This window comes from Sander lucioperca, chromosome 3, assembly GCF_008315115.2.
Source record: "Sander lucioperca isolate FBNREF2018 chromosome 3, SLUC_FBN_1.2, whole genome shotgun sequence".
Lineage (NCBI taxonomy): Eukaryota > Metazoa > Chordata > Actinopteri > Perciformes > Percidae > Sander > Sander lucioperca.
The window spans coordinates 31,104,072-31,120,959 of NC_050175.1; the positions used below are offsets into that span (position 1 = coordinate 31,104,072).

The 16,888-nt window shown below is 40.1% G+C and overlaps 1 protein-coding gene and 1 long non-coding RNA gene across 7 annotated transcripts in view; one reads left to right on the forward strand and one right to left on the reverse strand.

Annotated features, from left to right (window-relative positions):
• LOC116054602 (protein diaphanous homolog 3) overlaps positions 1 to 16,888 on the forward strand; it is a 195,435-nt gene that overhangs the window by 86,619 nt on the left and 91,928 nt on the right. For all 6 annotated transcript variants that reach the window (XM_031306235.2, XM_031306239.2, XM_031306238.2 and 3 more), the window contains 5 exons: positions 281 to 375; positions 3,374 to 3,475; positions 5,767 to 6,006; positions 8,583 to 8,712; positions 15,908 to 16,032. In XM_031306235.2, coding sequence (XP_031162095.1) covers positions 281 to 375; positions 3,374 to 3,475; positions 5,767 to 6,006; positions 8,583 to 8,712; positions 15,908 to 16,032 — 692 coding nt within the window. The remainder of the gene's footprint in view (positions 1 to 280; positions 376 to 3,373; positions 3,476 to 5,766; positions 6,007 to 8,582; positions 8,713 to 15,907; positions 16,033 to 16,888) is intronic.
• LOC116054603 lies at positions 1,016 to 15,467 on the reverse strand. Its single transcript, XR_004106105.1, has 3 exons — positions 15,458 to 15,467; positions 14,214 to 14,217; positions 1,016 to 1,113 (listed from the first exon to the last, which is right to left on the reverse strand). It is a non-coding gene; the product is annotated as an uncharacterized LOC116054603 (long non-coding RNA).

A 16,888-nucleotide genomic window follows, 5' to 3' on the forward strand; every position in this document is an offset into this window, starting at 1 on the left:
CTAAACCAGTGTAATTTTTCAAATCACTTTTTCTAAAACAGTTTTATGTCTTGCTGACCTATGTATTTATGTATCTCTAATTTTATTTCTCTTTGGTTCCTACTTCATCTCCCTCATGTGTTCTTGAGTTGCTTTTTTTCACACCATTCTTTGTTTTGTTTTTTTATTTTGTTTCTGTTTCCTATTATTGATTTGTATGACCAGTTGTCTGACATTGCAACAGTACTGGTCATTTTATTTACCAGAGCATTTGGGGCATCTTTTGTTTGTTTCTTTGTAGCCATCTTCCTGGGTTCCTTCCGTATGCCTTACCAGGAAATTCGTCGGATGATAGTGGAGGTGGATGAGGAGCAACTCACTGAACCTATGATCCAGGTAGGGCACGTTTAGCATAAAGCTATACGCCCTTCTCGGACTGACCACCTAACTCTAATTTAGATGTGCACTTACCTAGCTCTGAGATGGACAGAATATTGGCACCTAGATCCACCTACATCGTACAACTCTTTGCCTTGAGGCTGGAAGTATACTTTTAGTGCTGCCCTACTCCTGCTCAGGCGATCAGGTTCATGTCCCAACTGGGGATGCTAATGTAGATTTTTTTTCTTCTGACCGATAGATGACCCTCGTTGAGCGATCATTAACCGCTAACCAACAAGCAGCCAGCAGAGTAGGGATCGACCGATACTGTGTTTTCAAGGCCGATACCGATTATTAGTAGTTAGTTAAACTGATAACCGATATTTGGAACCGATATGCATTTACAGTGAAAATGAAAATCTTTAGGGCAAAATTAAGATTTTAGAATGTTACATACTCCAACACAAAACTTTGTTCAAATGCTTAAAGCAATTATTTAATAAATTAGAAACTTTCAACATAACACACAGTAAAAGTTAGTCAGATAGTGTTGAGGCCGGGACATTAAGTCAGACTCAGTGGTGAGTGAAACCAGAGCAGAGGGACAGACACAGGGCTGTAGGGGAGTCAAAGTAGCGCACTTTTTAATTAATTAACTTTATCGGTTATCAGGCAAATAAAACGCTGATATAGATAATCTGCAAACTGCTAAAAAACGGCCCGATAGTCGTCCAGGGCCAATAATCGGTCTATCTCCCCAACAGAGTCCCAGTTCACCTGTCGAGGACTCCCAGGCATACTTTCGGCGCTCCGCATCCGCGGATAGCTGTGGACTTGTACCGGTCATGCAGCCACAATGTTACATTCGTTGTCATAGACACATGCAGCTTTGCTGGAACCGCTGTGCGACTGGCCGACCAACACAGGTCTTCAGCTGTCCGCGGAGCATATGTCCAAGCTCGCCTCCACCGCATCCACCTGCGAGGTTGTCGTCTGTGTGTCTGCCTGGCATACTCTGTGTGTAGGAAGGCCGATTTAACCTGCCAGTCCTCATCGATATAGTGACATGTGTCACCATCCAGCAGAGAGCCAAAAACTTAGTAGAAAAAAAAGAGCTTAAAACACTTTTTTGTAATAATATTGTTTTTAACGGTGTAACTGATTGCCATGAACTGGTCAAAATTCGTATTGTCGGTTAACGGTTAATCATTAACATCCCTAGTACCAACTCTATCGAAGTTATCATCCTTGATTTGTTGTCTACCTTGAAAGGCATTTAGCCTGAGGCTGAGGTATCGGGCATCTGTAAAGCTCACAGTACAACAAGTGTTGAAACAGTTGGTAAGCACATCTGTGGATATATTAATGAATAAGTGCGATCCTGATGTTAAGCATCATTTTTAAAATTGTTTTTCTGCTGTTTATTTTGTTGCTGCTTTACAGATTAGCTTTGTTATTGTCTAATTAATAAGAATTAAAAAATATATATTTAATTCGTGGAAATACAGTTTTAATAGATTTTTAGACACTGACATTGCTTGCCTGATTTCAAATGGAAGGCTGTTTACAGAGGCTTTAAGCCCTCAACTATGCTCTGTCTCCAGCTTGGCCCTTGGGAAGAGTCAGCAACAACTGGTCGGCAGACCTTAGGCTACTTACAGGAGTGCAAGGACAGAGAAGGTCAAACGTGTAGGATGGGGCAAACTGATGAAACTTTAAAATAATTTCCGAGTGACACAGGTTGCTAGTGCAGGGAGGCTAGAATGGGGAAATGTGCTCCAGTTTTGTAGTTTGTGTCAGTATCTTGGCAGCAGTAGTTTCTACAATCTGGGTGCCATCCATTGGCTTCCTGGGCACTCTGGCAACTAAGATAAGATAAATCTTTATTAATCCCTGGAGGGAATTTCCTGTGTCATAAAAAGGAAATACAGTAGTCTAAATGGCTGGAACAAAAGGCCTGAATAAGTATAGACTATAAGCATACAGTGTACATTTGTCAAGCCAACCTGAAATCAGTCTATAGATGTCACCAAAAATGTAAAGAATTGATGGCCTAGAATTTGTGCACCAGAAGTTGAGGAAGTTGAGTAATACATTTAAGGGTTTTAGATAATTTAACTGTGATCGGTCAGGGTAGGTGCTGGTAAGCTGAGTTGAAACAAACAAACAAAAACAAACCTGATCTACGGATGAACATTTTAAAGATTTTATGTGATCAATAATTGTTAATTGTAACAGGCAAATATTTAATAGTCATTAAGGCAAATTCCATTAAACTCAAGTAATGATAGTGGTAATATTTTTTCTGTCTCCAGGCATCGGGGAACAGATTTTCAACCCAATTTGAATGCCTCAGACCAACATATTTACCTCATAGTAGCAGTTTCTGTGGAGATGGCTGTTAAATTCAGAGGAGAAGGCAATGTAATCAACGTGGCTTACATAATTTAACATTTATTCCTTTTGGCTGTCTAAAAAACCCAATCACTTTCAATTGTCTCTATACGTATACATTGCCCTAAAGATATAGTATTCTGTTTGATAATAAAAAAAACATTTTATTCTTTCTTTTTACTGAAACTCATCAACAGGGCTGACACTCACCAAAACACACAGCCAATAAAACAGCAGTAGGTTAGATTTCTAAACAAGCACAGTACAGAGAGTGGTAGTCCTAGGGGTATTTCTAAATTAAATTCAAAGAAAACACCACATTGGCGTGGACTGTGGGCAACCACATTGCTGTTGAGAGCCAGTAAAGCCAATCTCCCACGGGACATAAACAGCTTTATTTTTGGACACATTAAATCATTACATTTTGTAATAATTTAAAAACAAGTAAATGTGGAGGCTATGACACCATACCAACTACAATTAATATAACAAAGTATGTAAGGCATCATTACATCACCATCAGAAGGCTATTTTCATGTAAATGCAGATTGGTTGCTTTCGTCTACTCTGCTTTCATCCATGCTGCCTCTCACTCCTTTTTTTTCCTCTCTCTTTCTAGAACCTTGTGAAGCACCTACCAGAGCAGGAGCAGCTGAGCGCCTTGGCCAAGTATAAAAATGAGTACGCAAATTTGTCGGAGCCTGAGCAGTTTGGGGTTGTGGTGAGTACACACACTCACACAGAAATGCGCGGACACACACACACACACACACACACACACACACACACACACACACACACACACACAAACACAAACCGAGCACTTTCATATGAATATCGCAATCCCAAGCTTTCTAAAATTCTATCTTTTTAAGCATTAAGTGGAAAGACAGGACACCTTTTAACTGCTGCACTAATGTATGCACATTAAAGAGCAGCTTTGCTGCCTAATTATGTCTAAATCATTTTTTAAAGACTTTTCAAAGGAGCTTTATTCAGAATTATGCATGAAGGGTGAAGCACTTTTTGTGTTTCTGCCTAGCAACCAAGTTACTGACAAAACACTGAATAATCTTCTTTTGCAAACACCCATGAAAGAGAATCTTATCACTGAATAAAAATACATTGACTGAGTGGTTGATTGGGAGAGAGGGGTGTTGAAAAATAGAAATAGAGCATACTCAGCTGTTGTGTATAGTTCATCAGGGAGAAATAGAACAAAGAAAAGCCTGTTTATATAATGTTGTTGCGCTTCAGTGCCTGCGTGGGCCCAAGGAGGCCTGTGTGCTTTCACCTATCAGAAAAGCTCAGGTTCAAAGGGGATTTTTAATTTACCATTGTGCAAACACATGCATTTTACCGTTTTTTCCCATGTCCACCACAATCATGCTTGATTGAACTTTACCTTGAGTATAGAAGTGTGTAGTAGGAATAGATCTGATTGCATTGTAAACAATTCTTACAGTGCCTGGGATGCTAGGGTAATGTAGTCATTGTTTATTTGTGCAGCTACTGTGGTACATACATTTTTATTTAAGAAGTCAGCGAGCAAAACAAGCTTTATTTCCGTGCATCCCCATGTAACTAGATTAAAGCATATTCTAGTGTATTTTACACTAGTCAACTTTATACAGTAGAGTAGCTGTTATTGCTGTACATCAGTTGTGGTTGATGGCTTACAGACTTCATTTCAATCCCTAAAATCTAAGGAATCACTCTGTTTACCACTAGCACGTGCACCCTGCTGGCTTAACTGTAGTCACAGTCCTTATGACATGACACGTCTTTGAATTAAAGTCTTTCATCTAGGATTTAAATTGTTGTTGACACTCCACAGAGACAAGTTACCAAACATATTTACTCACATTAATTTGTTTTTACACTATATGGTTGCATCATTTTTTAAATTCACTGTTAACACTCTTAGCATGAGAGAAGTCTACAGTACATCAACAAAACTGTATTTTCCCTCTCACCATCTTACCACCTAATTAAATTATGACTCCGCAATATACACGCTTTATTGTCCATACATTTTTCTTTATAGTACATTTTGTTACGTTAGAATCTGTCCCCTCATGATGATGATATCAACGTCAGCTGAGTTTTGTCCAATGCCTTTCGTATCCTCTATGGAAACAACAGCTGCACACATTCACTCTGAAGGACCTTTCTTTCTTTCTTTCTTTCTTTCTTTCTTTCTTTTTCTCATTCTGTTCTCCCTACTACAATATCCTTATCACATAATTTGTCCCATTTCTGGGCTCCATTTCATGTTTGGTTCTTGTGCGCCTTGCTTCTTCTTACTTTTGTCATGTTCCCCAATTACTCTTTCCTTTTCTCTCATACAAATACACACACACACGCCACACACACGCCACACACACACACACACACACACACACACACACACACACACACACACACACACACACACACACACACGCACGCGCTCACTCACTGACTGAAATAGTCATTTGATAACATTACAGTAGCTATAATTAAACCCTTGATGGAGGACATCAAACCACACAGCCAGCTGTTGTGTGAAACAGACAATTGGAACCTGCGCCCCTTCCCACCACCGCACACACGTACACAATCACTGTTGTGGACAGGCCCAGGGCCCAATGCAATATTTTCCAATTTTCTCTAATTGTGTGAGAGTGGTAATCCAAGGCAGCCTATTGTATATTCCACCCCCTCCGCTGCCTGCCCTATATGGACACTAACTCCACAATTAACTTACCAGACCTGGGTCCCAAATCATATCAGTGCCAGCATCTATTACTACTGCCTAGCAACACTTTCCAGCATGCCGGTTGCATAAATGTCTTTTAAATTAGATTGGCTGAATGAGAGAGTGTGCAGAAAGTGTGATTGTAGTTATTTTAAGTTTGACTATGTTCACTGGCTCTCCTGTTTTATTCTCTTTTCTATAATTCTCCTTTTCATATTCTTTTTTCCTTCATGCTTACTTGTTTTCCTCGAATCTTTGTCCTCTTCTCCCAGATGAGCAGTGTGAAGAGGCTGCGTCCTCGCCTGAGCCACATCCTCTTTCGGCTGCAGTTTGAGGAGCAGGTAAACAACCTGCGTCCAGATATCCTGGCTGTAAACGCTGCGTGTGATGAGGTCAGGAAGAGCCGCTCCTTTGGCCGCTTGCTGGAGCTGGTGCTGCTGCTGGGGAATTACATGAATGCAGGATCTCGAAACGCCCAGTCATATGGCTTCGACCTCAGTTCCCTCTGCAAGGTGAGGGTTGAAAAGCGGAATTTACTTTCAACTGTTCACATACAGTATGCAGTCCTTAATCCCTCCAGTGTCAGGGGTTCAACGTGAGTGATACATGTTCAAGGAAAACAACTCATGACATAGACATTTTACCTTTTTCACAGCTTTGTTTACAGTTGCACTACGGCAATAATATATATATTTTTTTCAATACTGCAATGACCACAGTATACTAATAGGTAGACTGTGGTCCGGGTCCATACCCATACGGCGTCCTATCTGGACCTGGACCTATAACAGATACATTTTTGAGTTATTGATTACATTTGGATGAAGTCTTTCTATTTTAACTGCCTCAGATTTATTTTTTATATATTTGCCTTTTACGGCACTGATTTAGCAACCCTGGAAACTCGGAGACTAATTGCATGCTTTGTTAATCATCTCATGTGATACTACTCTGTCAGTCAGTGAGATACACACACACACACACACACACACACACACACACACACACACACACATAATCACCTACTGTCTATACTTGTGTGGCTGCATGTTTCAAGGAGTGTTATTTTGTCTTTTATGCCACCTTGTCTGAGCCCTATCAGCGTGCTGATCTTAAGTGGTTCCTGTGATTAGACATTTTGTTTGAAACTTTAATTTGATTGAACACTATCAGCCCCACAAGACAATTTTTTTCTGTACCTGCTGGCATCTTTTAAAGCAGCCAAACCCAGGGAGTACTTTATTCTCATTTTTCTGCTCTGGATACATAACTTAGGCTAAAGTTCTCACACCCTGCAGGACTACCCATGCATGCTCCATGGGTCAGCGTTAGCAAATACCTATACCTTACTGTCCGTATGTTTTCCTGTATGATAGTGATGGTGAGAACCGAGTGTAATCCTTGAGTAGGAGACTCCTCCAGTGGTTACATTACAGCTGTTAGCACACTCACTGCAGTTTCCACAGTAACAACCACCGCAGCCATTCATCACTGCCACCTCTCTGCCCTGTTAGACTTGGGTGCTTATGCTCATATAAACACAAGTGCATGGATTCATAAAAACATAGATGATGGATTAGTTTCATTTCCATTAGCGTGACACTAATATAGTCAATTAATAAAAGTCTATGAAGAAATGTGTTTTGTGTTTATCGCATTTGTAACGCTGCTGTTCCACTGTGTCTATTTGCTTATCTTCATGCTTATATGTCGTGGGACCAAGATGTTCATCGATGTCAGAGGCAGGATATATAGAGGAAGATATCCCCTTTGTGCCTGCCCCTGGGTTTGACAACTTAATTCCATGGCACACTTCACAGCACAGGAAAATTGCACCTAGCCCAACTGGAAAAAGCAAAATGTTTACATAGTCAACTATGATTACCATCCATCTAAATTCAGAGAGGGACCTTTTGTGAGCAAGCACTTGACGCTTTTGAAAAAAAATGAGAAAACAGAAATGAAAAAAGAGATGAGAATGTTTGATTAGAGAAGATAATACAAACATGATTAAACCCAGCAGGGCTGAGCACACTGCTGTCTACCAATAGATCACCTAGAGAGATACACAGCAACGCACTCCACAGGAGGGATGTTTGGCGGGGATACTGAGAGACATCTTGGCATTAGACTGTAAAAGAACGATGATGGAAATGTATCAGATAAATTGAAATTATTTTGTTTTGGGGAGGGCGGGGGAGAGGCACAAAGTGCAGGAGAGGTCATCACATGGTGAATAAGCGTCTGCTGCATGAGTACAAGACTCATCTGTAGCACTGTCAACACTCAGCATTTATAAAGCTATTGAAAGGGCTTACGGTAGCTAAATAAAGGACAATGATGCATAACATCCTGTATGATATTGCTATAGAACACAAAATCTCTTGTAAATTCTCTACCGTTGCAGCAAAACCTTTACAACTGAAATAGTTTTTTTTCAATAGAGCCAATCAAATCTTGCATAAAGCAGTAATGTCAGTGTTCTATCATAGAACAACACAATAGCCACAGACTTTGAACAACCCACATTAGCTTGCTAGAGTCTCTTTCTTATCTATCTTACAAACACGATCGCGCGTCCTGCACCTTAGCTTGTTGAACGAGCGACCAAACAAACATTCACTGGGGAAAAGAGTAATGCTAACATCAGTTTGCAGGCTGGATAGCTATTTACCGTAGCTGTGGCTGCAGCACAGTAAACAGCTTTTAAACGTACCTGCAAGTGTCACTTCGGTCCAGTTAGATAGCTGGTGTGGTCCTTAGTCTTCAATACCAACAACAACTTGCTGTCTGTAGGCTGCAGCGACAACACACACACCCCTCCACATACGTATAAGGTTAGGGTTGGCCTGTGACATTTTAAGCAACAAGGGAAGTTCAGGGTACTACTTTGTGCCAAATATGCAATCAGCCTGTCCCCTTGAGAGACGTTTTATTGCCCAGTCTATGGAATTAATTTGTTGTGTTGTGTATTAACCTAACCAAAATAAAATACATAATTAACCTAACTGCAATAAAATAGATAATTTTATTTTCATAGGTCTTTGTGTGTAACTTTATATATTTGTGTATATGTGTTTTACTACAGCTGAAGGACACTAAGTCAGCGGACCAAAAAACCACATTACTCCACTTCCTGGTGCAAGTATGTGAGGAGGAATATCCAGATGTGATCAAGTTTGTTGAAGACCTGGAGCATGTGGACCGATCTAGCAGAGGTAATATACATTATTACCAATACGCATAAACCTACATGCTGCATAAACCTATTTGCTGCTATTTTGGTTTCCTGCCGGTGTCAACTTAAGTTCTTTAGCTCCCTCAGTGCACACAGAGAGTTTTGGCCACTCCCGGTCAAATCAACATCCCTGGCGATGTTTACTAGCAGAACTTTGCCAACTGGTCTTTGAGCAAGCAAAAGGCATACAAACGAGACACTGAGTCACGAGTCTGTCTGAAACTCACAAAAGCTACCCTCTTTAGCTCTGGGTTACATGAGGAAAAATGTTTGTTATCCTTTGTTCAACTTGTTGTTTAGGCAACTGAAGGCATGCTATTAAAACTAAAAACTGTTAGATATTTAGAAAGAATGCTTTGGCCTCTTGTTTAAGGGTGGCCATTAAGCGCAATCGTCTGACATAAACATAAGTGATGGTATGGACAGTGGCAGAGGTAAATGATGGGAAAGTTGAGCCTAATGAAAAAATAATGAGCTGTGTGGGTTGTCCAGCCATATAAACTACTGATCATGTGACATGTAGGGCTGTCCTCGACTAAAGAAATTCTTAGTCGACTAACACTTATATGATTTTGTCGATTAATCGATTAGTTGATGTAATCGACAGAGCTGTGCTCTTTGAGAGGTGATTAAGACTAGAAAAGCACAATATAAATGTAGTTAATTAACCATCTGTAAAACTGACTTTCTCCACAATTAATCCTGCAAAAGCACCACTTTAAATATTGTGTTTACCAGAAATGTGCTCATAAGTTTCTTGGAAATGAGTAATTAAGCATGAATAAGCATAAAAAAATGACTCATCAACTAAAGAAATCTTAGTCGACTAAGACCAAAACGACCGATTAATCGACTAATCGACTAAGAGGTGGCAGCCCTAGTGACATGTTAACATTTTAAATCTGTTAAGTTTAACCCTTGATCCATCAGCATCTAGACATAAAGTCATTTTTTACCAAGTTCCTTAAACGTATCTTAGGGGTGAGACTGGGTTCACAATATCACCGCACCCAATCACAGTGGTAACGTCCAGCATGACAAAGAGATTCAGTCAGTGAAAAAAAATCAATTATATTCTATATAATAACACAAATTGTAAACCATTGATATCAGATTTTGTTTTAATATTTGCTTGTTTTTTCTGTATTTGAGCAGTAATGACAGATCCAGGTGTTAAAGGATGTGGTTTGGAGAGCTTAATGCATAAACAGAATGGCCTTCCTAGACAGAAATGGAGCATTCTTTTTCTTTATTCTTTGGTTTTACTTTGAGCTTCACTCTTACCTTTCTACTTTTGTGACTCTCTGGGGATTATTCTTGGGTTAGGTGCTTGTTGATTCTGTAAACATGCATTGTATTTTACCAGTTTAGTGTTTGATCTATGATACCCTCTTCTCAGCTGCACTACTGTTTGATACTTACATTAATCCTTAGCTGTAGCACGTTTACAAAAGTTATAGGTTTGTTTTTCTAGGGAATACTTCATGTTATGTCTATTGCTCAGAAGAAAAACAATAGACTGTTTACATGTATTTTAAGTGTCTTTGTTACTTTAACACAAATTTACTCCTTTCTGTTTAATTTCACGTGCAGGCATGCACACAAACACACATACACACAAACGCTCTGACACGGCTCTGAGTTTGGCCAGTGTATCTCGAGTATGGTAAAGGTCACAGGCAAGCAGGGACAGACTGGGTGGTCAGAGGAGACTCGGTCATGTTCTTTGTTCATATTGCCATAGGCAACTCTCAGGAGTGAGTGTGTGTGTGTGTGTACGTGTGCGTGTGTACGTGTGTGTGTGTGTGTGTGTGTGTGTGTGTGTGTGTGTGTGTGTGTGTGTGTGTGTGTCTACGTAGATTTTACCCACTGCCCCAGTCCCAGCAGGAGGAGAAAACACAGGGAGGATGAAATGTGTGATTTTATTGTTTGGACTCTTTCTCATAAGGAGCCCTCGAGGCTCCTATTGAGTTTTTCATTTGTTCCAACTTTGCTGCGTGTCCACAAGCCCTTGGCCAAGACTCTAAAGTACAATGGCGAGAACAATGAAAAGCACAATCCTAGGACCTCTCGTCAAGCTTTGTCCACCTTCTTACCTCATTGGCCTCAAGCTGAGTGTCTGTTTGCATCCACATAGATGTAGTGTTCTTTCTACGTTGCAGTCTTTCTCTCTGTGTCTGTACTAGTGCTGTTTGGAACAAATTCCGAAAGTCGGATATAATTGAATAGTAATAAAATCAATACTATTCGAATGTGAATTATTATTATTTTTTTTATAAATAGTTTGGCTAATCTCCCTCTTCTCATGTCACGTCTGATGAACAATAAGTTACGGGAGTCAGAAACACAAGGCATTGTGAGCTAACGTTACGTACCGGGTAACGTTAGTACAGTGGGGAGTGACAGGCTGCAGCTGGAAATCGGAAGAAGGATGGGAAATAGTTTTAACATGACTTTAAAATCGGCATCCACCGAGCCAAAATGCTTATGTTATCAATAAGCTCGTTCTGGTTTCCTAACTACGTCGTGAGTTATAGGAGCTTAGCTGGGAGCTTCATGGAGACAGCTAAAGTTTATGTTAGCTGCCCTACAGCTGTCAGAGTTAGCTTTGATTTCATACGTATATTACCTTCTAACAGCTGCATTCTCAGTAAAGTGACAACCTGCAAGAAACAGGTTGCTTTTAAATCACTAAAATAGTAGTGACAGCACAATTTGGCTTAGTTATCAATGCCGTTAGCTTCGTGGCTAACACTATTGTTAGTGTTACTCAGTTCATGACAAATCGTTTAGGCTGTGCTTTCTAACATGATGTCATTGTGCTAACCGAGCAAAGTTGGCCTTTACAACAGAGCCGCTTCACTACACTTGTTGATAATGTTTCATTACAGAGTTCTCTGTTGATTTGTGTCGCTGTGTGCTCGTGGTGGACAGAGAGCGGCGTGCCAGAAATGCAATGCGCCTTGATGTAGGTCCCCTTCAAGGCGAGGCTAATGTTAGAAGTCCCTCTAGTGGACAGAACGTTTAACAACAACCACATGCTTATAGTGGCATTGACAATGCATAAGCCTGAGTAGTGTAGTACATATTTGTAACGGGGCTGCTTCTGACTATTAAATGTTGAAATATTAAAAAAAAAATAACAAATTGAATTTGAATGGTATTATAGAGGAAGACTGACAGCTCTAGACTGTACCATTATGAGATGCATACAGTATGTGTCTCATCTCTCCATATCTAGTATTGAGACACACAAATCCCATTTCGTCTTTGTAAACCATGCTCTTGAGTGGCTTCCTTTTCATCAGGCCTGTCAGCCATTTGGGACGCCTGAACACACATTAAAAGGCTGCATTACATTCATAGGCACTAACCAAAGAGCTTACTTGAGCATGAAAACGGATGGATAGAGGTAGCAGTAATGATTTGCGCTTCTTTTGCAAAAGCCTCTGTCTTTTGACTGTGTGTACCACAGCCTTCGTTTCCCCCATTGCCAATCCCGTCTCTCATGGAAGAAAAACTGCAGCTTAGTTCAGGGTTCCTTTGTGTCTGTCTTCTTTTTCTGCCCCTCTCTACGTTTCAGCACTACATTCATTATTTCTCCTGACATGGAGAAGCAGTCCTTGTATGCTGCTGCCTCTCTGTCATTTTTCTATGTATCTATCGATGTATCTATCTGTCTGTCAATATATCTTTGTGTCTGTCTCTGTCTGTCTTTCTTTTTTGTTTGTGTCTCTAGCCGTGTTTCCATAAACATATTTTTATGCACATTTTGAAGTATTGCATCAGAAATTCGATCAAACTTCAATAAAACGTGTTTACGCTCGCTTGAGGTAGTTTTTGCCTTGGTCGAAAAAATGTTGATGCACTAAATGAGATATGGAAATGCCATTGCCCAATAAATTCTGACGTGGATATTTAACTCAACATGACTGATCAGCTGTTTCTGCTGTGGTGTCTTCCCAGAATTGCATTAAATTGTCTTGTCTGGTAAATACTAGCTGACATGAAAGAACATTTAAAACTTGCCTAATTGAAACAAAGTAGATGGGTTATATGGCTAAGGTGCGAAGCCTATACTGCCAACTTCTGATGTAACTGTGCTTTGTGTAGTCTAGTTTATTTGCTCCAAACCAGTTGATGGTAATGTGCCTAATTTGCATTTCTTTTTTGCAACAATTCAAAAGTCTGCGTGAAATTCGCTTGGCAATTGAATGGAAATACAACGTCTCTGTTTTTGGTCTATCAATCTTGCTCTTCTACCCTTTTCTACTCTATTTCTTTTGTCCTTCATCACAATACACAGCAGGCAGGTTTGGGCAATTAGGGTAGTTTTGTGGTACTTGGTGCTGAGCTTGTTGGTGAAATCAGACAAATACGGAGACACCGTCTTTCAGCAGCAGAAACACTGCTTACTTGGAAATGTGTCTGCATACATTTTATTTTGCAAAGACAGAAACTCTGTTTTGGTTCAGTTTCTGTTAAAGGCTTGTGGCCCTGAGGAGTCATTAAGGAGTAATAAGAGGATACAACTATATTGAGATGTTTCTTTAAAGTGCTCATATTATGCTTTTTGGCTTTTCCCCTTACCTTTATTGTGTTATATATCTTTTTTGTGCATGTTATAGGTTTACAAAGTGAAAAAGCTCCAAAGGCACTTATCATCTCCCACAGAAAACACAGTTCACAAACTGCTCCAAACAGCTTTATTGTAGTCCAGCCTTTACTTCCGTGACAAATGTAATCACCAATGTGCTAGCTTGGCACACCCCCATACTCTGCTTCTGACTGGCTGGTTGCCTTTACCTAGCTACTGCGCATGGGCCACTCCCAACAAAGATGGACCAGAAGTGAGATGTCTCACTCTGTAGCTAAAACAGAGAGCTCAACACACAGGGTGAAAAGAGGAGCTGTAGCAATGTGCAGTACAACAAAAATATGGTGTTTTTTGAAAATTAAACCACGTAAACCTATTCTGGTACGACCTCTACATAAAATTATGAACCTGTAGATGAGCATAATATGAGCACTTTAATATGCTGTTCAAGCTTTGTTTTGCCACATGCAGTCTGAGTGATGAGCCTCAGGTTGATACACTTGCAATTCAATGACCTTCATGCTCTTTCTGTATGTAGTAGGTGCTCAGCATGTTAAGGGGAATGCACCAGGATTTCTTGCATTACGAGTCCCCAGCTCCCAGCCTCTGGCACCATCAGTCTAGTCACACTTGTCTGTCAGGCTTTGGCCTCAGGAGGCAGATCTGCATTTTTCTTAATTTCCATACATCAAAGGGTGATCTATAGTGGAGCTCTGTGTGTAGCATTGCAATTTGTGAGTGAGTATGCATAGTTGTGTGCTCCACTCAGTCTCATTTATAGCACAGCAGGTTGGCAGAGTAATAAAAGGATGTCAATGGGGGATTTGACCTCTACAAATATTCCAATTATTTTTCTTCTAAAACATCCTATATCTGTCTGCAACCCCTCTGGACCACAGAGGCATAAAGGCCCCACTGCTCATAAAAATCACTCACGTTTTAACACACAGAAAGAAAAAGCAAGAGCAGAGTGGCCAGAGAGAACAAAGAAGAAATGGAAACACCCTTATATGTTTTGTCTCCATCTCTTCTTGTCACTGTACCTCAGAGGAATTATTTCAAAATTCCTAAGTTGTATGTGACAGTTGTGTGTTTATACAAATCAGTATCATCTGTGTTGAAACACATTTGTGTGTGTTTAACAAAATATTCCAGCTGCTCTACTCACACTCCTGGTCAGTCCCAGGCAGATTTTGATTTTCCTAAATTTTTTGTTAACTTTTTCTTGGTCAGATGCCCCTCCACCTGGGGGAGCCTCATCAACAAAAGCTTGCAGCTTGGATTGTGAATCCATCAAAAGAGGAGATCTGTCTCTGTTTTGCTTTCTGTCCCTTCCCTTGTCTTTTCTCAGTCAGTGCATCTCTGGCCTTTAATCATTTTGCATTTTGCAGTAATGTTCCCTTCCCACATTGCAGCGCTTTACTTTTAGTTTAGTTTTGTTGTTGTTTTTTTGGAACTTAGATCATAGCGTTTGTGTTTTTTGTGTTTAATGCTGTTTAAATGTAGGCTATTAAATGGCTATTTAAAACATATGTCCGGTAGTTGTTCTATATGGCCGGAATTCTGGAAAATAACGGCCATATTGTCCGTAGGGAAGTCGTGCCTAAACTCTGACTCCACTACACTTTTTAAAAAGAAAATGTACAACCTTGGCTACTGCAGATTCATTTATTAAAATATTTGTAGTTAAGATGTCGGATTGAACCAGTGTGGTACGTGTGTGTGTGCTTCCAAGACAGTGTGTTCCCCCTCAGTAAATGGGGTTTAGGCTACAAATTCAGTGAGAAGCTTAGCTGCATTGAAGTTCTCTCTCTCTTTTTTCCCTTTTAAGTAAAGCATGTATTAGGATCAAGGGACATTTGAAACTACTTAAAAATAAGCAGCTTATGCCTTTTTGTCAAGCAGGGTCTAATCAAGGTAATTTAAGCCATATGCTATATTCAGTGACTAGCTTAAAGTGTCAGCCATGACCAACTTAACAGAAAGTTAGGCTCAGTGTTCCCCTGCTCCCCCACCTGTTGATAGGACTAAAAACGGAATGAAGGGCGTAGAAAGATATCTACTCCAGCAGCCATTTTCATACATCAATCTGTTACTCTGTTTGTCTTACTAAAAAAGCCACAGATACAGTTTAAATATATGAGCAAACATAGCAGACATTTGTTTTCACTACAGTGTGTCAGTAAAGGCATTGCATTCTTGTATAAGTTGAATTGCAACGACATACACATAGGCATATAAAAGGCAAACAGAATAATACAAAGCTACCTTCCCTTGATGTTTATTTTTTCCTCAGTCATTGTTTATTCCCATGGTGTGTCAGGCACAGTGTGAACCCACAATAACCATGCTTTGCAATTGAGCTGCCTTCTCTCTCATTTTCCCTGTTGTTTTGTGTATGTTGTTTTTCTCTGATTCTTTCAGAGCCTCACAATAATAATGCATTTGATTGCACCTGTAATTGAGTTGTCATCTCTCTGTTTTTTTCTTTCACATTTCCTTGGCACGTGGGTGTGTTTATGTGTGCTGTTACGAATGTGTGTATGTGTGTGTCTTGATATATGTGGGTGTGTGTCAGTGTCTGCAGAGAATCTGGAAAAGAGCCTCAGGCAGATGGAGATGCAGCTGCTGCAGCTGGAGAGAGACCTGGAGACTTTCTCCTCCCCCGATGACCCCAACGACATGTTCCTCACTAAAATGGCTATATCCTTTAAACACGCACATGCATTCACTCACCAGTTCGGTGCATTATTCAATGAGTTTACTCTAACTCAAACAAAAGAGGGAGGCATAGATAGTTCTCCCATACTTGGTCCTATACACAGGTTTTTGTACCAGTACCCCTCTCAGCTCTGTCTTTGTAGGGTGATTCACACCTAAACTTGAACATGAAAGTGAGAATTGGGACAGAGCATCCTCCTACTTTCTGCCATTCTCTTTCACAATGTCAGTCATTGTTGTAGGTTCCTGGAGATGGAACAAAAGGGTTTTAATGTTTCATTCAATTGTCAGTTTATGATAATTAAACAAAAGCGCTAATTCACAAACACATGAATACACAATTTCTCTTCACTGTTTAACTGACCTCTTTGAATATCCAGGTACATTTGTTGACATCTGTCCATGTCTGTTTGGCAGCTGTGTTAATTATTCACTGTCCTTTTTGAGGTAGTTCAAGTGAATCAGGTTGACAGGCATGTCTCAGACCAGGTGTGTGAGTGTGTGTTCAATAATACACCCTGCACCTAGCCTCCTTGATGTAGTTTTGATCGATAGCCTTGGGGCTGGGGCACTGATGGCTTGTGCTGCAGTAGTTAGCACAGAACTTGAGTGAAACACAGAAAGGTTCACTGAGAATGGATTTGACAGCTCAGTCTTTCACTACCTTGCTTTCCAATTCCAGGTGCCCTGCACAAAATGTCTAAGTTTAGCAACACTGATAAAAAAAACTCCATCAAATTTGAAAATAAAATCTGAAATCTTACTGTAAGCTTCTAATAAATTGAAAATGCTGAGCGTCAAGGCTCCCAAGTTTCATAGAGACCAAAATTCAGCTTGA